General features: G+C 43.9%; 1 protein-coding gene across 2 annotated transcripts in view; it reads right to left on the reverse strand.

Moving 5' to 3' along the window:
• Positions 1–24,292, reverse strand: part of LOC129704753 (interferon-related developmental regulator 1-like) — a 40,440-nt gene extending 16,148 nt beyond the window's left edge. The window contains exons 1-6 of one of the 2 annotated variants that reach the window (XM_055648071.1): positions 24,004–24,292; positions 7,124–7,234; positions 3,143–3,227; positions 2,913–3,037; positions 2,138–2,295; positions 421–471 (exon numbers count right to left, since the gene is read on the reverse strand). In XM_055648071.1, coding sequence (XP_055504046.1) covers positions 421–471; positions 2,138–2,295; positions 2,913–3,037; positions 3,143–3,227; positions 7,124–7,234; positions 24,004–24,040 — 567 coding nt within the window. In that variant the 5' untranslated portion in view covers positions 24,041–24,292. Of the gene's footprint in view, positions 1–420; positions 472–2,137; positions 2,296–2,912; positions 3,038–3,142; positions 3,231–7,123; positions 7,235–24,003 lie in introns of both variants that reach the window. The other variant, XM_055648070.1, reaches the window with a different exon arrangement.
• Positions 24,293–24,558: the final 266 nt, after the last annotated feature.

Consider the following 24,558-nt stretch of genomic DNA (forward strand, 5'->3'; position numbering starts at 1 on the left):
AAAGGTCAGTTACGTATCCATCGTTCATTTCTGAATGACACATATTTTGAATAGCTAGGTACTCCAAAATCTTTTTTGCCAGGCAAGAAAGTGCAAAAGATCCACCAGAGTATTTTTCCAATTGCTTCTAAGCTTTGATTTTATTTTTTAAACTGCTTTGGCTAATGTGCACATATGTTAATGAAAACCTTTCAGCAATAGGATCTCACAATTAGTTCAAAGCAACTATAATCCATTTAACTACTACAGAATATCAAGTTTGTATTGATAAAAAAACGTCGTCTCAAAATGACTCAAGAATTATCATAGTTGATTATTTTGGAAAAATATCTACCATACGGAATATCTACATCTGTGGGGAACAAGTAGCAATTCTTTAATAAAAGCGCAAATGTTATTATGTTCCATTTTAAGACTCACCTCTTCTTCATTAGCAGCTACATAGCAGCATGTTCCCAGAGCAGTGGCACACTAAACATAAGTAATAAAAGACCTTTAGATACACAAATGTAAAAGCTGGGTAGATGATATTTAGAAGGTTTAGGCCATTAAACATTCCTGAAATTTGGTAGATACTCCTAAATTATTAATATAAGAAATTAGCAAAACACTCTCCACAGTGTATTTTTTCCCCATCACTCTTAACGTTTTGATAATTTTTACTGCTTTGGCTAATATGCTCCTTTGTCAATTATAACTCTGATGGCTTCACAGCATAGGATTTTTTCATAATCAGTTCAACGCAACATTAAACCAACAAGAATTTGTATTGAATCAGAAAAAAAACATTTTGGAAAGGCAAATGGAGCAGAATGTTGTTTCCATCTGATTAATCTCATCTATTTGCAGAGAGGCTGCAACTGTGTCCAGATCCTCTGTAATGAATGTTTTGGGTCTTGTTAATGAAACATCAGACTGACCATTATTTCCATCCGTTTGAAAAAAATAATTGAGGTGGACCTTATGCATCTGGAACAAGTTAAATTCTTGGAACAATTGAGCATTCCTTCCTTTGAACACATCAATACGTTGTTGTTGGTAGCAGTAAGGGGATTGATGGGTAGAGGTGAAGTTGATACCATCTCCAGATAATGTGTCTAGAACCAGAAGTCATGGTCTAAAAAACATGTTGTCCATTCAAGACACAAATGAGGAAAAATGTCTTCACCTTCACGCTGGCATTTCTCTACTAAAGAGATCCTGTCACTGAGTACAATGGCAAATCATTGTATTTATATTTAGGGAATCGGAGGATAGAAGTTGAGTATAGGAATGTGGTAGAGGCAAAAGATCAGCCATATTACTGAATGGTGAATTAATACACAGGGCTGGATAATCTTGTTTCTTTTTCTGATGTTCTTATAAATTCAGTGCCAATGAATATAAAAGCATAATAAGCTTAATTACCTTGGTTGGCTATTGCAATTTGTACCTAGCACCAAATAGTATTTTTTACCGTTGGCACTGTAAAATATTTGATCACCAGAGTGGTAATGATTTTGTTTTTGTACATGCCTTAAATTATATGCCTTCCTTGAAAATGATACAGACAAAAGACTTTCATGGGCATGCCTCGTGAACATGAGGCACATGAACATCACGCTTGGGAACAGGAGTTTTGATAATTATTTGATATTATGCTAAATCATCTTATACTATACTATAAGTATACTATACATGTATTTTTTTTCTCTACTTGCAAAACTTGAAGACAGTGGGAGGGCAGCCATCTTGCTGAACGCAAGATGAAGTTGCAGAGTGTTTTTGAGTACATGCATGATAATAGGCCAAAGTCAGCATGGTTTTGTGAAAGGGAGATCTTGCCTGACAAACCTGTTGGAATTCTTTGAGGAAGTAAATAGCAGGACAGACAAAAGAGAGTCACCAACGTGCTGCCTGACGTGGTGGTGGATGCACATACAATAGTGGCATTTAGGAAGCTATTAGATTGATACATGGATATGCAGGGAATGGTGCGCAAGCAGATTAGTTTAACTTGGCATCTATTTCAGCACAGACATTGTGGGCCGAAGAACCTGTGCTGTACTGTTCTATGTCCCAACGTGTTTGGTTGCCATTTTGACCTGGTACAATACAATTCAATCCTGCACATGTATCGCATAAAAGTAATACTCACATTGTGTCGGGCAGCCAAGCTAGCCGATTTGTCAGTAAGGATATTAATTAGAATAGATTTCAGAGCTTGGAAAACATCTTCAGCCTCTTTGCTCGATCCCAGCTGAATACACAATAAGATTGCAACAACAGCTGCAAGTGCTTGTTCTTCACTCTTACCTTTTGAGAGAAAAGTTAAAATAAAATTGTAGCTGCTTCATGTCATTCTATAGCCATCTCTTCTGGACTCTTGTTTCCATGAACTGTATCCTACAAAATCCTTTGAATGTTTTTTCTTTCCAAGACTTTGCGCAAGCACAATGGTACAGCGATTAGCACAGTTCTCCCACATCTAAAGGGACCTTGGTTTGATCTGAACAAGCACTATGTATGTGGAGTCTGAACCTTTAGATTTCCACCATGTTCACTGGCTTCCTCCCACATCCCAAAGTTGCGGTTGTAGATTAAATGACCACTGTAAATTACTCCTCAGTAAAAGATATAATGAGGTAAAAAATTAAAGTGGATGTGAGTGAATAAAGTTGCAGGGCTACAGGGAAATTGAGGGTGGGGGAGGGGGGGGGGGGGACATTGCTGACAAGCTGCAACCGTTAACATTTAAAAAAATCTTCAGCCCGAAATAATACCTCAATTGGTCTCTCCAGAAGTTGAAACTTTAGAATATAATCCAGAACTGATCTTGATAATTATAAACCATGCAAATAAGGAACAACCATCCACTTTCTAAGACTGAAGGCACTTTCACCTCATTATTCAGATTACAAAGATGCACAGACCTTTTTTCAAGCAACGTTCCAAGCAATCAGTGAGGGTCACTCTTCTATCCAATAAAAATTCTGATAGGATTTTGGATGAGAATGCCAGCTTGAGGCTTTCAAGTGCATTTTGTCTGGTTTTAGCACTGAAAACAAAAGGTTCAAAGTAACACCAACAAAACACTGTAACACGTGAATTTAACTACTATGTAATCCTAAATACATTTTTGGTGTTCTGAAGTCTTCCTCACCTTTTGTGCATTGTATTATCAATACATTCCTTCAATTTATCTTCAGCTTCCTCTTGGGCCATCTGCTCATTAATGGTATCATTAACTGCTGAACAATATTAAAGAAAGCAAACATGTGCATTTATTAGCTTTCCTTCATCCATTTGGAAATTCATAAGAAAAATGCAGGAGCAGCACAACCTTGGAAAACTTCTTCTAAAATATAAAACATCTTATAGAAACTGCTGCTGAAGGGAGCCATCTGGATCAGTGGCTTTCAAGCATTTTTTTTAGGTAAACCACATCAGTGACATGATATAAAAATCATAACAAATCCTGCAACAAATACAGAAATGTGCGAGATGAAGGCCCCCCCCCCAAGAGGAGAGTTAAGGGGGGGGGGGGGGGGGGGGGGGGGGGGGGGGGGGGGGAGGAAAAGCAAGGTCAACTGGAGTTGTGGCAAGTGTTGGATCAGTTACACCAGGGGAGGATGGTAATGCTGTTCTTAGTGCTAGGTTCCCTGATATGTGAAGTACCGTCAGAAGATATAAAGCATTCTCCCACAGGGTTGAAAAAGAGGGTAAAAAATAGTAGCTTGTCTCAAAGCTTTTACTACAAATTGGGAACAAATGTAGTTTAATTGTAAATCTTGTTTCAAGCAAACCATGTCCATTACAGGAGGAATCACTGAAAAATGTACCAAAGGCAATTACTGACTTAAGATCACAAGCTTACAATGTTGGTTCAATACAAGTGGTAAATTTGCTTAACCTTCCTTTGTTCTCCTAACTAAGCTGTACCAGTACTGCAATGGCATTATCAAAAATGTAGCTATATTCTTGCCAGCAAAAAAAAGGACAAATCTAAGGTGACATAACATGAAGCTCATTACCATCAGCAGACGTAGATAGTGGATATACACTGAACCCAAACTCCCACCAGTCACCACTTTGCCACTGAAAATCCCCAAATCACCACAATCCCACCACTCTATTCCTATTAATATTCTGGATGTATATCTCACCATCAGCTTCTCAGGCCAAATGGGAATGGATAGTGCCCATCATATCCCAAATGTAAAGAAAGTTTTTTCAAACAAAGTAACTTTTTTTGAACAAATATATTGTTTGAAATACTCAGTAATCAATATGCCATGCTGTACATAAGAAATAAAAGTGGGAAGGATGGTCCCTTATGCCTGCACCATCAATCAGTAAAACTATCTGATCTTTCATCAAAGTGTAGTAACCTCGCATCCCTTGATTCCTTTTATATCTAAAGCTCCTTTGATCTCTTGCCTTGAATAGTGTCTGAACCTCCACAACCTTCTTTGGATGAAAAGTTTAAGATTCCTACCATTTGGGTGTAGACATTTTACCTCAACTAAATCCTGAATAGTCAAACTGGTTATTTTGAGATTATTCTAATTGAGGTTATTCTAAACTCCACTATACACACTGTCTGCTTAATTTCCCTCGTAAAATAATCGTAATGATGGTACATAATTAATGAGAGATATACATGCCACACTGTGACAAATCTTTACAGGTTGAAATACAGATGGCCCATGTCAGATCCATATCTTAATATTATTCAAGAGCTCTTTTGAACAATAGTTTTGTTTTAGTATTGTATATATTTCTTCCTGAAGTATAATAAAACACTATATTCTTTTCGAAGTAATCGTGGGAGTTGAGGTAGTTGTTAAATATTGTTGCATTTTTTAATTAATGTCAAACAATTACTTGTTGCAACAAAATACATTTCCTGGAAAGGATGGAGGCATTTAAGAATATCAAATGATTGTGCAATTAGCATTGCTTGAAATGTATTTTCAAATACAACTATGAGGTAATCCGCACAAACTGCAGAATGTGTATAAAGCTGGGTGTCTACAACTTTCATCCCAGGAGTGGCTGAATAGTGGGAATAGTCTACTGAAGAAGTTGCCAAAGAGAGAAATGCTGAATATGTCATTCGAAAGCATGGTGATCACAACAGATACATTACATCGGGTGGCAACGTGCGCGGCAGCCTTGCCGGCAGTCTGTCCGACCTTTCACCCTTTTTGTTATTTTTAGTCTTTAAAAAGGATGTTTTTGGAGGTTTCTTAGTCTTTTTTATGTGGGGGAGGTGGGGAGGGGGAAACCGTTTCCAGTCACTTCCTGGTCGAGGATGCGTGCTTTCTCCGAGTCGCATCTTCCCCCCCCCTCGCGGACTACCAACTGGATTGGTGCAGCCTTTCCTGCCGGAGACCGGCCAGAGTTTCAGCAGCAGCGCAGCACTGAATTACCATGGCGGAGCAGGAGATGCCTTACCGAGGATCGCCGTGTTGAGGCTCTGGAGTGTTGGGCCACCTGCTTTAACATCGTGAAGCTGCGGTTTGCGGAGCTTCTAGCCGCAGGCAGCACTGCCTGTGACATCGCGGAGTCCTGGGACCCCTTGCCGGGGGTTGCCAGTGATGGAGCTCCGTCCAGCTCGGCCTGTGGACTTCGGGGGCCGCGGTCTCCGGTAGGAAGCGGCCGACTCGGAAGCTCCAAGCTGCTGAGAGTGATCTTTCGTTCCGACGTCGGAGTTCTGATCATCCCGGCGAGAGGGCCTGAACATCGTGCCGTCCGTAGCTGCGACTGCTGAGGGCTCAAAGGCCCCGACCACAGGTGAACAATGAGGAAGATAACTGAACTTTATTGCCTTCCCTCACAGTGGGAACATTGATTCCGCTGCGTGGGGATATTTATGTTAAACTCTATCGTGTATTGTGTTCTTTTTATTCGTATGGCTGTATGGTAACTCAAATCTCACTGTGCCAATTGGTGCATGTGACAATAAATGTAACCTGAACTTGAACTGTTGGTTAAAATTCTCTTTGGCATCTGCTTGATGATTACCAGAGAGTAGGGGAAAAAAGCCCTCTCCTATTAGAAGACTCCATTATTCAGTTCAAATATTGTTTTTATCTTTCATGTGGAGGGAAAAATAGTTGTAGCATATCATCTGATGGCCCATTTTGTCCAGGATACATATCGGCAGACATTATTCAATCAATCAATCAAATGTTATTTATATAGCCACATTTAAATCAACTTGCGTTGAACCAGTGCTGTACATAGAAGAATTTGGGTTGCCATACATCCATAGAAATAAAAAGAAAATACAGCACACTATAGAATTTAACATGAAACGTCCCCCCCCACAGCGGAATCAATGCTTTCTACTGTGAGAGAAGGCAGTAAAAGTCCAGTCCTCTTCCTCTGTGTTCACCAGCGAACGGGGCCTATTTCAGGCCTCCGTAGTCGCCGCAGCAGAGGCCCGGTGTTTCAGGCCCTCTCGCCGGATGATGGAGCTCCGGCTTCGGAAAGAACAGTTCCAGCGGCTTGGAGTTCTGAATCGGCCGCTTCCTACCGGAGATCGCGGCTTCCAAAGTCCACAGGCTGAGCTGGGCGGAGATTCACACTGGCGACCTCGGCGAAAGATCCCAGGCCTCCGCGATGCAAAGTCAGAGCCGCCAGCAGCTGGATGGTCCGCAACCACAGCTCCCCGATATTGGAGTCGGCGGTCTCAGCACTCCGGAGCTTACCATACGGCGATCCTCGGTCAGGCATCACCCGCTCCGCGCTGGTACTTCAGCACTGCGCCACCGCCGAAGCTGAAGTTCTGGCCGGTCTCCGGCAGTAGGCCGCATGAAGAGAGCGAAGATGCACCTCAGAGGAAAGACGCATCTCCGACCAGGTAGGGCCTGGGAAAAAACAGTTTCCCCCTCCCCCCCCCCACATAAAAGACTAGAAGACCCCCATAGCAAACTTTTTAACACACTGAAAATAAGAAAAAAAGAGTGAAAAGACAACTGAAGGCAGGGCAGCCATACACAACAGCACCCCCCTCCGACAGCTGCCCCTGTACATCACATACATTTTTTCCCAAAGGATCATGCAATATTAACACCATTAACAACATTTATAACCATCTGAAACATTGGTACTAGGTAGTACAGTTCATTCATACCTTCCTCAGGAACACTAGCAGTCTCACTGGTACTGCTGTAATGACTGAGTACTTCACTGGAGACGTCATCGTCACTGGCCTGAGTCTCCTTTTTAGCTCCATTCCGTCCTCCTGCAAAGTACAGTAAAGTGAACAATGGCATTTGCGTGGAGGTAGCAGTGTTGCAGTTCCAAATCAAGTGTGCATCTCTGCTTTGTGCATCACCAGAAACACGACTTCTTGTGGAATTACACAATCTACCATAAATCACCCTTTTGCAATTTGTTACGCAGTGTTCAGAAATTTGAGATATACCTACAAAATACTGCAGAAGTGAATAAAAATATGTTGAGGCGTTAATAGCATGTAATGATCTGGAACATCTGTCAGCCTGACACTACCAAATCTGCCAGGCATGCTGGGTTTATTACAAAACTAATTCCCATCCCTTGCAAAGCTAATAGCTACATGGTGGGGGGGGGGCTTGCTCCATCCAACTGAAGGGCACTAAGAACCATTTTCAGTCATTTCCTCAACCTTGCTGTAATTTGCCCAGTTCCTCCAACTAGGCTTTGTGTTATTACCTTTAAAAGATAAAACAATTTTTTGAAATAATTTGGGGAATTCCAATTAATACAAAACTGCAAAACAAACAGATTTAATAATATTTTAAACACTTTGAATAGGTATTGTGTCTAAGTTTCTTTAAAACAGCACAGGCTAATAAAAAAATGCATTAGTGCAGATTATAGCAATGCTGACAGAAGTAGTTTGTGATACAGACAAAAAACTGTCTCTTCTAGATGAATCAGCGAGAAAATAGTCTGAACTCTTTTTGTGATACTCAAAATATATAGATATTTTATAATACCAAAGCTTTTATACATGTCATTCAGAACTATAATAGACATCAATCATATGGATCATCCCTTTTTGAATATACTTCTCATTTTAAGAAGGGTGTGCCAAATTTTATGACAGAAACAAACAAGAATAATGTATAAAATATTCATAGCACTTTATTTGATGCAAAACAACTTTTGGGTTTCTTGCTTCTGTTTGAAAAACATTTCTGTGATTAATATGGAACTGAAAAAGAGGAAACAGCAACAATGACAAGTGGAACTGGGAGCCTCCCTCTAGGTGCCCCCAGTCTACAAGCAGTGGACTGCAAGACTCTGGTAAAAACACACATTGTACTTAACGAACGATATTTACTGTGCTTGTTTCCTGAAAGCTTCTGATAAGATGCCATATAGTGCCACCAAGAAGAATAGTATTTTTTTTTAAATTAAAGAACTTTTGATTAGTGTGGCTATAAAAGGTTTACAAAACGCTGGGTAAGCTACATCTACACTACAGTTTATAGTTCTGCATAATCACATTTTAGAAAAGGGAATACAGGCTTTTGAAGGAAATTATCTGACATTGAATAAGGGCAGGACCAACAGAGTAAATGGTAGGCCTCTGAGTAGTGTTGTGGAGCAGAGGAATCTCTGAGTACAAGTGCATGGTTCCATGAAGGTTGAGTCACGGGTAGATAAAGTGGTCAAAAAGGTTTTGGCACTTTGGCCTTCATCAGTCAGTATTGAGTATAGAAGTTGGGAGGCCATGTTGCAGTTGTATAAGACATTGTTGGACAGCATTTAGAATAGTGTGTTCGGTTATGGGCACCATGTTATAGGAAAGATATTGTCAAGCTTGAAAGGGTTCAGAAAAGATTTACAAGGATGCTGCCAGGACTAGATGGTGTGAGCTATAGGGAGAGGTTGAGTAGGCTATTCCATGGAGCGTGGGGGATGAGGGGAGATCTTATAGAGGTATACAAAATCATGAGAGGAATAGATCGGGAAGATGCACAGTCTTTTACCCAGAGTAGGGGAATCGAGGACCAGAGGACATAGGTTCCAGGTGAAGGGGAAAAGATTTAATAGGAATCCGAGGGGTAACTTTATCACACTGAGGGTGGTGGGTGTATGGAACAAGCTGCCAGAGCAGGTAGCTGGGGCTGGGACTATCCCATTGTTTAAGAAACAGTTGGACAGGTACATGGGTAGGACAGGTTTGGAGGGTTATGGCCCAAGCGCAGGCAAGTGTGACTAGGGTAGATGGGACATTGAGTTGAGCCGAAGGGCCTGTTTCCAAGGGCCATTGTATTACTCCATGACTCATCTGAATGTTACCAAGAGGCATTTTATGAGAATATTACATAAGACAGGCTTCTGTGGAACTGGGATGATTACATTCTTTACAACTTGAAAGGGGAGGTGGTCAAGGACCAAGCAAGAGAGATTTTACGTAGGCAGCCAAGAGCCCATTAAAGAGACATCTATCTATCTATCTATCTATCTATAAAACTCTGTGCCTGACGACTGGCTGCCTTTCTGCCTTTTGATTCGTGCCCAATACTCGCAGATGTCCAATCGGAATGGTCGATGCTCGCAGATGTCCAATCGGAATGGCCGATGCTCGCAGATGTACAATCGGAATGGATCCTTTTACTTTCTTCCTTTGATTCACTGCCACGCCGAATCTAGACGCACAATCTCCCACATCTTTTCCATTTCGATGGGAGATTTCGCTTTTCTTTCTAAGTATCTGCTCCTCATTACATTTCGTCCCCTTTAAGTACACGTTTTTAATCAAATCCTTCTCCCCCCCCCCCCCCCCACTCACTCATTTTGTCGACTCCTGCTGGCCAGCGACCATAACGGCTGCTGGCGCCCGCATTTCAACCTCAAGAGACGCCATTTAATTTGGCCTTTCAAGGACGGCTTCAGTTCGAGGACCACGTCTCCCATGGGGGCTGCGGGTAGGGAACGGCTACGGGTAGGGAACGGCTGCGTTGGGGGAGCAGACCCAACGGGTCTGCCATTGGTCTAGTTACTTTTAAAATTGTACCCAACCGATTAAACAAAGAGTGATAGACGGCTGAAACTCATTCTGAGCCAAAACTATATACAATAAATATATTAATTCGTTTTTAATTTTTGTTTACCAAAAGGTGTTGAGATACATAGTGATCTGAGATCAGCAGAACAAACTCAGAGGGCCAAGCAGCCAACTCCTATTCCTGAGTTGAATATGAATTAGCTCCTCTTAAACACCCATTATAATACGCTAACTACAATCTAGAGGTGAAAGCGTATCTGAATGCTCTTGAAGCCATCAGCAACAAAGTCACCTACATTCATTTGCAAAGACAAATATTGAGTCACAGCTGTCATTACTGATTGAAAATGTTGTTTAAATCATAGATTAACAAAGGGCGTCTATAATATCCACTATGGGAATATCTAGTACTTTAGAAAACCCAGGAGGCAGAATCCTAGACAGCGATTACTATTTATATATACTTCTTTCTTTTTCTTAAATATTAATAGAAACTTCCTATGTATCTGTATTCCTTTATGATGTTGGCGTCTTTCAGCCCATCAACTATACTAGCTCAGAGAGCAGCCACTTTCCCTAAACAATTTTCCTGAAATGTATTTTCCCTATATTCCTACAGACTTACTCAGGTCTGAAATACATTTTCCTTGGCCAACCCTTTTAAAGCTGAAGCAAGCCGATACAAATTAAATTATAGCCTTTCCTTCCAGGTTAAGCACTAGAACAAACAAGCAATATACATTGATGCCAAATTGCATAAGGTATTAGATTACCCAACAACAAAATATTTTATTTCAACAGTACTTAACAACACTCAGCAATGGTATCCTTATCTTAGCACATCTTGTATAATGTGCTTTTATAATCTTTTGTATAATCTCTGGTACATGAAGTACCTTCTATATTACAAACTCCAGTCCATAAAACAACTTGCAGGCCTGAGAATAAAGGTAATTTATTCATATTTGTTCTACAGTTATTCCTGAAAGACATTATTTTCAATCATTTAACTTACTTCAAATTGATTTTTGATTTGGGGGAAAATGTTAGTCTGATTATGAAATTGTTTGAATGGAACACTGTATACATCCAATCAACAGCATATTTAGGTCTGATTATTCATTCATGAGGGCATTTCCATATCAATATTGTTTTTTATTTTGCAAATGTCATTGACATTAACATGCTGCCTCCTTTCTGAGTATGGCTTTCTCAACTGGACTGTGACAAGTAGCATTTATGCGTGTGTGAATTTTGAAAATAATAAGTTATATTATCTTTTAACTAATGTTCTGAAGAGCTTAGAGGGTGAAACCGGTTGTCTGAGAACTGTGGAGTGCCTCAAGGTAAGTGACGACCTAGAACGTTCTCAACGTGTTAAGGGGAAGAGTTTTTTTATAAATGACAACACAATGGAAGATTTTAGACTTTTCCAAAACATGCCCTAGGCAGTAAAGAACGCTGTAACGGATCAAATAAAAAGTTAAGCAGCCGAGATAAAAGAGACACAATTCAGAGGTTATGCTGTGATGTTTGAAAGTTGAGATGTAGAAGGATGCATTTCTACACAAGGATCTGAAAAGGTTAGGGTTTTCCAAACTCTCTGACGCTTCCATCTACTGACACACCCCCTTTCCCACCCCAGCTCTGTTCCCGAGAACTGTTCGTAACCCAAATAGTTCAAATCCGAAATGCACCCTCCCAACAACATATCCAAAGGAAAACATAACTGAGGCCAACACAGTTAAGTTGACTCAGCCTTAATTTTTTCCCCTTTTTTTCTCTCTCGTTTTTCCATATTGTTTACAGTGTATTATGGTTACATATTCAGTTGTGCTGCAGCAAGTAAGAATTTCATTGTTATATCTGGGACATGGCAATAAAACACTTGACCTTTTGGATATTGCCACAAATCAAGTGCCTACCCAACAGAAGATACCTGCAGCCCCAGCAACAACCATGGATGACTAATCTGATTATATATTTTGAGAAGGGCTGCTGAGAAGCGTCATATTTTACCCATGTGGATTTTTGAGAGGCATTTGGCAAGAGAACATAGATAGATTAAGTTTTGGGTCAGGTCCCTTCTTCAGACTGATTGTAGTAGGGGGAAGAAAGCTGGAAGAGAGGTTGGGACGGGACAAAGCCTGGCAAGTGGACATAGGTGGGAGGCATTTTGGATTGGCAGATGGTTGGACAAAGGCAAGAGATGAATAGACAAACAGTTAGAGGTAAGGAGACGAGGATAGAAGATGTGCAAAACATAAAGCCAGAGGAAAAATTATTTGCCGGAGGGACAGGGGAAGTGCAATGGGAAAATGGGTGCACATCCAGCTATTCCTCTAGTTTGGCTGTGGCCGCAGTCTGGCAATGGAGAAGGCCCAGGACAATAAGTCAGTATGGGAATGGGAAGAGTAGTTTAAATGGTTCGCAACCATTTGGATCCAGGGATGATTTGCGGACTGGAAGTAAATATATTTGAGCGACAGATGAAATTGCAATTTGAAAAGTTTTGTGAGCAATTTCATGGGGCTGGGTATGAAGCTCTTTGCTTTTTGTGCTATCGTTTTATGTCTTCATCAAGAAAGTTGAAAGTCATAAAAATTAACCATAAGATTAACAGTAGGAACTAGTCAGGTAAAATCAAATGCAGCAAGTGAAAATCAATCTGCAGCAGTGCAAAGTAAAAAAGCATTCAAGACACTTTCATTTATTTAGCCAAACAATTGAATTGAAATGAGGAAGGGTCTCGACCCGAAACGTTGCCTATTTCCTTTGCTCCATAGATGCTGCCTCACCCGCTGAGTTTCTCCAGCATTTTTGTCTACCTTCGATTTTCCAGCATCTGCACTTCCTTCTTAAACAAATTGAATTGAATCACATGGGACTGGTTTAAATTGCAAACTGGGACACAACTAGGTTATTTTCAGAAGATTAAAAAAATCCTCTTTTCAGGCAGAATATGTATATCAATGATCAACATGCAATAATCCAATGCAAAGAAAGTCTGACAATGGACACTAGGTTCAGGGAATGGCAAATCCATCATTAATCCATACCGAATGTCCTTGAGTACACTGTGCCTTTTCAAATGTAAGGTTTCAGAATTAATTCCAATAATTTGCCCACCCCTATGGGCTTTTATTAATTAATTTATTCCTTGCATATATTTTAAATAGATTCCTTCTTTTTAAAGACGGGAAGATTCCATCATATTCCTTTTCACTTGTCACAGACCACCTTGCCTCTGACTTGCTCTTGAAGCCACAACATTTATGGCTGGTCTATGCATTTCTGGTCAACGGTGACCCCAAGATATTGATCCTGATATTAATGTCCCTTTTATTTTTGTTGAATTTGGTCTGGTGTCATTGTAACTTGGTATAATTGGTATATTAGACAATGACGACTTCGCATTCCCCCACCTATTGAGCTGACACTATTTATTTCATTCATAGGTGGAGGCAATCTTGAGAACTATGCAATTGCATATAATGATGGAGAAAGTGGAACAGAAAGCGATTTTAGGGCAGCAATTTAGGGAGTCACTGTTTATTCCAAATTGGAAACTGTACAGCACTGCTGGACTGACAGGTTCGGTTAATAGAGCCCCGACATCAATAAAGGAAGAGTTGCTTACATAACACTTACTTGGAAAACTTGCGCACAGAAATATAGTAAACCCTCGTTATAACGGGCCATACCGGGGTGTGGGGGGGGTTTGTGGATGAAACATCAAACTGCAGATGATGGTTAATACACAAAAGGACTCAAAGTACTGGAGTAACTCAGCGGGTCAGGCAGCACACTGGAAAACAAGGATAGGTGACGTCAGGACCCTTCTTTGGACTGATTCAATCGGCTGAGTTACTCCAGCAATGTGTCCTTTCACCTTAAAACAAGGCAACGATGCCGCTGGTCTGCACAACGAGTCCTTCTTTACTGGTTCACGTGGCTACTGTTGTGGCATTCTGTATCCCCTGGGGACAGCACTTCTTCAGTGCTGCTCCCAGCGACAGGACACGCTCAGTCACCGAGGGGCTCCCTACCTGCACACCAGCTGCCGCTTCCAAGGCGGAGTATGTTGGCGCTTCTGAAGATGGAGGTGGTGGGGGGAGGGAAGGGGCCAAGTGAACACGAGGCAGCAGGGAGCAGACAATGCAGTGGGTGAGAGTGGAGGGAGTCCCATGTGATCGGGCACGTCCTGTCGGTGGCAGCGTTCTGAAGAAAGCGCTGTTCCCATGGGCTACAAAGTGATTGGCAACAGCCGCTTCAACTGGACCATGGGCAGTGAAAAAGGGCTTGCTGGTGTAGCTTCAAAGTCAGGCAGAGGCCCTCGAAAGCCTGAGCTTTAAGCTGCTGTGGAGCCGGTGCAGGTCGGGGTCCGTCTGCTATAACCAAAACATATTGTAAAGCGGTCTGCTACAACAAGGGCTTACTCTATTGCTATACAGTTTGAATATAGGAGTCTACTCCAAACTACATTTATTTACATAGCAAGAAGAAACTTGCAATCGATTTTCAAGAAAAAGCTTCTGACATTAAGCTCTCTGGAATCAAATTCATTAACATGTATTCTAAAAGCAAACTGAACTGAAATACATTTGGATGGTGCCCAATAAAGTTGGCAACAAATTAAAATTGAAGCAGTTCCAGAAATTTTGGGGAGAGAGTTTGGGCATATTACTAACATCTGTCCAAATAAAGCTCCAAGCCAGTCATGTTGTCGTTGACCTGTAAGATTCTAACATCAGTAACAGTACAGATGCCTTTCCCATTCTTTGTTCAAATCCAACAGCTTGGGGAAAAAGTAAATCAACCACCTTTGCATACTCTATCTAATGAACCATGCCATGCATAAAAACAACCTAGAAAAAAGTTTGGCGATTGGAAAACTGCTTTCTTCAACACATAAAAAATCATAATTTGCACGCTAAATGGGGAAGGAGAGGGAGATATGAAGAAACTCTCCCAATAATGTTAATTAACGGTCGCAAAGTTTTCAGTACAAATAAATGACCACATTGCCAAGCATTTGTAGATACGAGGCAAAATAGCATATGAAAGATGCTTTCAATGGTAAACATGCAAGATTACTTGTAAGCAGGCACATGAAAAGAATAAATAAAAATTACAGAAAATGAACTACTGTATCGTTTGAATGTGAAAATGACAATAACTAATTAACACATTTAATTAATTTTCCAGGGTCTGAAAGATGGATTTCTATATCAATATTAATGTTTCAACAACCAATATATAACTCATTTCTGTGGTTTTGAGATGGAGAGTAGCAATGACAGTGCGACAGCAGGTAGGGATTTGGATGCAACATGGGGAACAAAATCAGAGTCAAGGTCTTACAGTGGCGAAGGGCTTTCTCCCCCAGAGGTGGAACTGTGAAATACTAGAGGGCACAGCTTGAAGCTGAGAGGGGGGAAATTGACAGGTAATGTACAGAGCATTTTTTGTTTGTTTTATTACATTGAGATAGATGCTTGAAAAGTACTGCTGTGAAGTGCAGGGATGGGGTAGTGGAGGGGATCCATGGAAGCCGATTCAATAGCGATGCTCAAGCATTTATTCAGGCACATGGACATGTATGTAATGGAGGTATAGAGTTTAGAACAGTACAACAGGAACAGGGCATTTGGCCCACAATGTCTGTGCCAGACATGATGACAAGTTAAACTAATCTCTGCCTGCATGCAGAATGGAATAGTTTAATGTGCCTTTAGTGAAATCCTTTACTTGCGTACCCAAGGTATTCAAATACTTACCATGAGCAGCACTGACAAAGTTAAAGTCAATAGTCAGATTTATTCATCACATAAACAATAAAGTGCAGTGAAATGAATTTGCCAGCAGCAGTACAATAAAAAACACACAATACAAATTTAACACAAACATCCACCACAGCATTCATCACTGTGGTGGAAGACACAAAGTTTAGTCAGTCCTCCTCCATTTTCCCCCGTAACCCTCCGCAGTCACCGCTGCGGGCGGCCAGATGTGCAGACAAGGTAAGTCCTGAATTGGTGCTTCCCTACCGGAGACCGCGGCTTCAAGATGGCGTCAGAGCTCTTCTCCAGGGATCCCCGGCGAGGTATCCTGCTCCGGATGATAAGTCCCCGCCGCACCCGCAGTTCGAAGTAGGCCGCGCCAGCTGGTGCTCCGCAGACCACGGCTTCAGGCTGCCGCGGGCCAACAATCGGAGCGCTCCCTTCTGGCGACCCCCCGCTGCTGAAGCCTCGGGCCCGTCTCCGTGAAAGGCCGCACCGATCCTTTGTGTAGGCCGCAAGGGAGGCGACATGGAAAAAGTCGCCTCTCCGTGGAAAAGGCTACCAAAGCGGTTTCCCCCTTACCCCCGCACACCACCCCCCACACAAGACACACCGAGAAACATTAAAAACACACATTGGGACATACTAAAAAAACTAAAAGTAGAAAATGACTAACACGCGGCTGGCAGCCGGCTCGCATCCACTGGAGCCTTCATTGTTCTCCCTCTCTCAATAGTCCCCCCACACCAGGTCCTCTATTGTTTTTCCTCCTCACAGTGGTTCCCCACACCATCATCAACCAGCAAATGCAGGCTTCACCACTATCGCTGTGAGGCTCCGTCAAACACGAGGCCCCACCGCCGCCGCCGAGGCGCCACTGCTGCTGTCAAGACTCACCGCCGCTGAGGGTCCACCGCCGTTCAGTGTCCACCGTCGCCATCAAGGATCACCAGTGTTGAGGGTCCACTGTCACCGCCGAGGATCACCGCCGACGCCGAGGGCCGGCCGAGGCATGTGATCAATGTCCCTCCATTCCCATGCATATCCACGTACCCATCTAAAAGCCTCTTAAATGCCATATTCATGTCTGCTTCCATTACATCCCCTGGCAGTGTGTTTGTGTCCCTCATCACCGTATAAAAAAACTTCCCCTCTCCAACCTTAAAACTAACCCCTCAGATCTTTGACATATACAACTTGTGAGAACGGTTCAGACTCTACCATACCTATGCCTCTCATAATCTCATATAATTCTATCAGATCGCCCTTCAACCTCTGATGCTCAAGAGAAAAGGGCAATGTGGCCTTCCAGGTATCATGGCGCTGCAGACTTGTTCTATTAAAAAACAGTTTGGAGGTAAAATGGGTACTAGAAATAGCCCTGACCAACAGAATTCCAAAACTTTTATCAATATATTGGAAGATGGCGAGGGAGATAATATGTCCCCCAGGGACCAAACAGGAAGTCTTTGTGTTGGGCCAGATGATATGTGTGGTGTCTTGAATAAATATTTTACATCGGTATTCACTAAGGAGAAGAATGGGGGAGGCAGTGTATGGTGATGGTTGCCACTGCCAATATATTGATGTACATTACAGTGGACAAATGACCAGGGACTGACGAAATCAATGCAAGATGTTATAGGAAGCAAGGGTGGAGATTGCAGGGAATCTGACAGATTTTTGCATCATCTTTAGCCAAGAGGTATAAGATGACTGCAGTGTAGCTAATGCTGTTCCCATATTCAAGAAGGGCAGTGGGAATAAGTCGAAACTATGGGTCGAGGAGCCTTACATCAGTAGTTGGGAAACTATTGGAAAAACTTGGGGATGGATACATGATCACTTGGAAAAAGGCAGGATCGATTAGGGAGAGTCAGTGTGGTATTGTGCAATGGAAAATATGCTTCTAAATCCGATTGATAGAACTGATAGAAACATAGAAGATAGGTGCAGGAGAAGGCCATTTGGCCCTTCAAGCCAGCACCGCCATTCAATATGATTATGGCTGATCATCCAAAATCAGTACCCCATTACTGCTTTCTCCCTATATCCATTAGCCCCAAGAGCTATATCTCTCTTGAATACGTCCATTAAATTGGCCTCCACTGCCTTCTGTGGCAGATAATTCCAATGTGGTTATGTTACACATCCTTGACATGACCAGACTGGATAAATGTGGATGAATATTGAGGAAAATTATAAGGCTAATAAATAATCTATTGAGGTTTAACTTGCAGCCTCTTAATAGTCATTTCCATTACTCATGGCATGATAGACTCATTTCATTTTTAATTTCACTGCACATCTCGTATGTGTATGTGACAAATAAACTTGACGACTCAATTAAACTTAAAGCATGTAAATCAAAATGGTCATCCATGGGGCACATTTTATTTTCAACTAATGTGCACAAAGACACACTTACACGCAGGTATCATTGGATGATGACTGAGAGAATGATGCGTGTGATTTTACTTTCTTCTAGCCTTAAAATGAATAATATTTATTTGACTTCATCCTGGATAGATGTCCGTATCATTAAAAAACATAATCTGGACATTCTAGTCGGTTTGGAGAGTTACATTAATCAGCAAATGTACAGACACACTATTGAAGATTTGCAAAGTTCTATACAGGTGCACAACCTTTTATCCGAAGTTCCAAATAACGAAAACCTCCGAATAGCGACATTTTTTCAGTCCTTGAAGAAAGGTCCTTGAAAACGTTCACCGAGGGCGGCCCGCAGAGGTGACAGCGGAACCTCCGGTCGGTCCTCGAAGAAAGGGGAACTAAATCCCCATTCATAAAAGAGAAGGTGAGGGTATATTGCGCGGGAGGGTTAATAATTGACAATCTGCTGCTGCCTGCCCGCTGAGTTAAAAAGTTCTCACGGTAGACTCACGATACACAGTGTATCGCGAGTCTTGCATGAGAACCTTTTAACTCAGCGTGCAGGCAGCAGCAAATTGTCGCTCCCTTAAGTTTCACCCCACCTACACCCCTCTGCTTCCCGGCCATGTGTGTGACCCCTTCCCTCCCCTCTCCAGCTCCCCGCCCATTGCACCGGCGCGGGGGGTTTGCACTGTCTTCACGTCGGAGCTAGTGCCAGTCACCGGAGACGTCAGGACCAACGGGACACCGGCCCCCAGGCCCACTGCAAGCACGGAGATCCTAGAGACCCACAGCCAGCCGCAGCCCAGCCCCGTTCCAACTCCAGAGGAACACGCTCCCCGTAGGGACAGAAGCTGATGGTGTGCAAGGTGCGTCTTGGTCTTGAGGTTGCGGATGAGGGGGTGCAGCTCGGGCTGTGACGTCTCCGGCCACCCCCCTGTACAGGAGCTGAGACTGGGAACTGTGGGGTTGTTTGCAGTTGCAGAGGGAGGGGGCAAGGGCGGTACAATTCCCAGTCTCAGCTCCAGCCCAGAGGGGTGACCGGAGACGTCAGGACCAACGGGACACCGACTGCAAGCACGGAGATCCCATAGACTCACAGCCAGCAGCAACTCTAGCCCAGCCCCGCTCTAACTCCAGAGGAACCCGGGTTGCGGATGAGGGGGCGCAGCTCGGGCTGTGGGCGAACTGCCACTTGTCGCTGTAGCGGCGCATCGGGGAGCGGGTTCCTGTTGGGCCTGACGTCTCCGGCCATCCCCCTGGACAGGAGCTGAGAGACGTCAGGACCACCAGAAGCCACTCCCCGATGCGCCGCTACAGCGACAAGTGGCAGTTCGCCCACAGCCCGAGCTGCGCCCCCCTCATCGGGACACCGACCCCCAGGCCCACTGCAAGCACGGAGATCCCAGAGACTCACAGCCAGCAACAACTCTAGCCCAGCCCCGCTCCTACTCCAGAGGAACCCGGGTTGCGGATGAGGGGGCGCAGCTCGGGCTGTGGGCGAACTGCCACTTGTCGCCGTAGCGGCCCATCGGGGAGCGGATTCCTCTGGAGTTGGAGGGACAGGGAGACACAGCGGCTTTTGAGAATGGTGGGCAATTACTTCCAAAGTTCTGCCCACACAGTCAGTACATCTCTCCTACACTTGTCTCCCGCACTAAGATTATCTCGCAGAGAATGATCCCAGCCTAACCCTCCCTATTCTCTCCTATTCTGCAAGAAAAAACTACATTGAAGACTCAAACTCGCGATCGAGTAACTGCCGGGATCGAGGCGCAAACTCGCGACCTTGCGGATATGAGCCGAGCACTCTACCACTGAGCCAGCCGTTAAAATCTACGCTAAAAATCTTCCATTCCGAAAGCCGAAAAATTCTGAATTACGAAAAGTGTCTGGTCCCAAGGCTTTCGGATAAAAGGTTGTGCACCTGTATTTTAATGTTTTCCTTAAATTCAAGAGAACAGAAGCACCGATTTCTTCCAAACCGGAAAAGTAGTGAAAAAACAATAATGGTTATGCAACATGCATTTCAAGCCAGGCTAAGTAACTTCCAGATGAGCTATTTTGGCTGACATCTTCAGCTGTAGTAGTTTGTGCCTTAAAGAGCCTATCAAGAAACAGTTGGAAATTAACTTTAAAAGGTCTTTTTTTTGTTTGTTAATGATTGCACTTTATCTGGCCATTTATTGATTCCTTAACCTCACTGCCTTAAATTAGCTGTGACAACACTGATAGGCCAAAAATAGTCTGCTGCCATGAAACATTTTAGAATTTGTAGAAAATATGAATTATAATATTAACATTACTTCTTTCAGCTCATTCCTGAACTCTCATCTAATATAGTTGCTCATCCAGGTTATAATTTGTAGTTGTTAGCTCACAAATTTATTGTGGCCCATTTCAGCCCACGTTGATCAGGTCTTGCTGCATTTTTGCATGGACTACTTCATTATTTAAGATGCTGCTACTGTTATTGAGATGGTATCCTTAAAACTCACCTGATGATATTCTAGAGCAGAAACTATTGGTTTCTAACAGCCACAGTTATTTTCCTTTGTCTAAATATGATTCCTGACACTGGAGTTTTGCTTTCATAGAAACATAGAAAATAGGTGCAGGAGTAGGCCATTCGGCCCTTCGAGCCTGCACCGCCATTCAATATGATCATGGTTGATCGTCCAACTCAGTATCCCGTACCTGCTTTCTCTCCTTACCCCTGATCCCTTTAGCCCCAAGGGCCACATCTAACTCCCTCTTAAATATAGCCAATGAACTGGCCTCAACTACATTCTGTGGCAGATAATTCCAGAGATTCACCACCACTTAATAAAGTTTAATCTATCTATCTATCTATCTGTGTAAAAAATGTTTTTCTCATCTCAGTCCTAAAAGATTTCCCCTTTATCCTTAAATTGTGACCCCTTGTTCTGGACTTCCCCAACATCGGGAACAATCTTCCTGCATCTAGCCTGTCCAACCCCTTAAGCAACTTTCTTAATGCCACACTAGTTGTAGATTGGGTTATTGCATGTGAACCAATCATAGTAGAAATAGCCACACCTTACTGCGGTAACGATCAACTAACAACCTGCTGTACCGCTATATGGTGATTTCACCAAAGGTCAAATGAGCGTTGATCCCCCCTCACGTGACCGAAAATTTTAACTGGAGGACATATCTCAGTTCGGTACATGTTAGTGAATGGGGAAACACGCACTTTCCCACCCGTTAAAAACATGGAAAACGGCCGATTTTTGAGCTGATATTTTCTGTGCTAGTCGGGGTGACCGTGAAGCACAGCGACCTAAATTTTCAGGCAAAAAAAAAGATAGGAAGTAAGGTAATTACAAGAGGGAACTGAAGGTAGAAAACAGCGGAGGTGAACAGCTGACATTTGCCGTGGTGATTTACAGATCCAAAATATCGGGAATTATCGCGTTTGCTGGCTGAATTTCATCAAAAGTAAGTTAATAATGCCTTACAATGTGTACAAATTAAAGATGATTTTGAACTTCAAATTGTGTAACTTTCTTATTTGCACTAGTGTTAATACTTTCAGAAGGCATTGCTATTATCCATTGGAATTCAGTAGTTTTGTCTGGCTGGCTGAAGATTATAACGTTTCAAAGTTGAGTTACCATCAGGGTGGACTTAGATTGGGGGACAGAATAAAAGTTCCAGAAGTCACCCTTGGAGTTTGGATTAGCCACCCAGGCATCCATCTCCAAAAGGACTCGGGGGCAATGTGCACAGTTCTGGTTACTACATTATTGGGGAGAATGAAGAGATAGAGGAGATTCAGAAAGAGGTTATCCAAATTAGGGGACTTTGGTTCTGGGGAGAGGGCCTATGCCCCTAGGACACACAAGAGGTATCCATTTGTCCCTTGGTTCTGTTCTCAGGCTCCAATGGTATGGAAACGCAATATAATTTAGCACTACTTGAGCACTTGCCATCTCTGTCATGAAAGGCAATGAAATCTGGACTGGACACTCAAACCTAGTACCAAAGCATATGTCTAATTTTACATCTCGCTACATAATACACCCTAAAATCATCTGTTAAAAACAGCATACAAGCCCACCCCAAGTTAAGATTGCTCTGGATAGACACAAAATGCTGGAGTAGCTCAGCAAGTGATGTTTCGGGTCAAAACACTTCTTCCCGGTCGACTCAAAAAGCCACCCATTCCTTTTCTCCGGAGATGCTGCCTGATGGGCTGAGTTATTCCAGCATTTTGTGTCCATCTTCAGTGTAAACCAGCATCTGCAGTTCCTTCCTACACTTAAGATTGCTCTAATTATGTACAGCCCATGCAAACGAATGAGCCTTGCGAGATTTGCTGGCTACTGTGAGGCCACGGCCACCCTCTGCTATGTGGAAATTCTATTTACATAGAAATCAGAATGGCGGAGTTATACGCCCCATCTGCCCACAGGCTGACCTTGGTTGACCTCTGTTTTTATCTAAATATATTGCTGAGCAGTCGCATTTCCGACTTCCAAACTGTTCGGACAACTATTTTTCAGGACGCTGTCCGAACTGGACTGACACGCATTAAATTCTAACTTGCATTGCACACCTGAGATATACTGAATCCAGACCAAACACACAAACCAGCATATGATCCAACTTTCAGCCCCTTTATATACTTGACAAATGTTACAGATCCATGCACTCTCTCTCTCTGTTTGTCTACACGCCAAACACATTAGGCACAATTAAGTCCTGATGGCAAAACTGGGGCCATGAAAAGTGAATAAATAAAAACTATACTGAGCCCTGACTATAAATCTTTGGAAAATGCTTCACACTAACACTCTAACCTCCTGAAAGGGTACGTTACAAGGTTCTCCCACCCCACCCCTGAAGAGTACAAAGGTCCTCTCAACCCTCAGGGTACAAAGGTCCTCCAACCCGTAAAGGCTACAAAGGTCTGAAGTCTGAAGAAGGGTTTCGGCCCGAAACGTCGCCTATTTCCTTCGCTCCATAGATGGAGTCTGAAGAAGGGTTTTGGCCCGAAACGTCGCCTATTTCCTTCGCTCCATAGATGCTGCTGCACCCGCTGAGTTTCTCCAGCAATTTTGTGTACCTTCGATCTTCCAGCATCTGCAGTTCCTTCTTGAACACAAAGGTCTGGCCCTTCCTTCCCCGCCCCTCATGGGTACATGGTCCTCCACCCCCACAGGGTACAAGGTCCTCCACCCATCCCTAAAGGGCACACGTCCCTCCCAACTCCCCACACCTAAAGGGTGCAATGTCCTCTTCTCTCCAAAGAGTACAAGGTCCTTCCTACCTTACCACACCCCACTAAAGGGCACAAGGTCCTCCCCCCCCACCTCATCCCTAAAGAGTACAATGTCCTCCCCCCTCCCCCTAAAGAGCACAAGGTCCTCCCCCTCTCCCCTAAAGAGCACAGGGTCCCTCCCCCCTCCCCCTAAAAGAGCACAGCACAGGTCCTCCCCCCTCCCCCTAAAGAGCACAAGGTCCTCCCCCCTCCCCCCCTAAAGAGCACAGGGTCCTCCCCCCCCCCCTAAAAAGCACAGGGTCCCCCCCCCACCTCATCCCTAAAGAGCACAAGGTCCTCCCCCCTCCCACTAAAGAGCACAAGGTCCTCCCCCCCTCCCCCTAAAGAGCACAAGGTCCCCCCCCCCCCATCCCAATCCAAAGGGCACAACTTCCTCTCTCCACCCCACCCCTGTAGGGTCAGAGATCCTACCGCCGGTAGATACCGGACCGGTCCCGTTTCCCACGTGGGGCGACGACCTCGACCCAGCACCGTAACCTTCATTCCCAGTGACACCGTGGCCCCTTGCTGAACCCAGCTCTCACCCTTGTTGCGGCCAGGCCGGCCCCGGGCCTTGGGCATCTCCGCTGTGCGCGGCCGGGCGGCCGGTCCCTCTCGCCGAGCTCTTTATCAGCCAACAAAAGGCAGACGCTGCGACCTGGCGCTCGACTTCACACCGCTGAGATTTATAAACAACGAACGGCTCGGCTGGTGACCAAAATGTTTATTGTTGCTGTTGAATTTCTGGGTATGATGGGGGGACAACCACGCGCAAACTTCCACCATCTTTCCTCTGACACCCACGCTCTGCCTTGCCCGCTCGGCCGGCACCGTGCAGCCCGCCGGGAGTTGTAGTCCGCACAGGCGCGGCGGATGCAGTGTATCGATGGGACGGCGCCGGGTGAAGGACTGCATCTCACGGCAGGCTTTGCTTCCGTGGCGCAGGCGCAAACGCACAATCCAGGCTGACGCGGGTGGGGGAGGCTGGGCAGGGCGTGGACTCGCCGGCCCCGGCTGCCAGACCACGTGGCTTCGCCGCGCCAAGCCCAGCGCTGCGGGTGGTTGAATGCGAGTTCGAATCCCGCAACCTCCATCTGTCA

This window comes from Leucoraja erinacea, chromosome 16 (genome assembly GCF_028641065.1).
Source record: "Leucoraja erinacea ecotype New England chromosome 16, Leri_hhj_1, whole genome shotgun sequence".
NCBI classification, from domain to species: Eukaryota; Metazoa; Chordata; class Chondrichthyes; order Rajiformes; family Rajidae; genus Leucoraja; species Leucoraja erinaceus.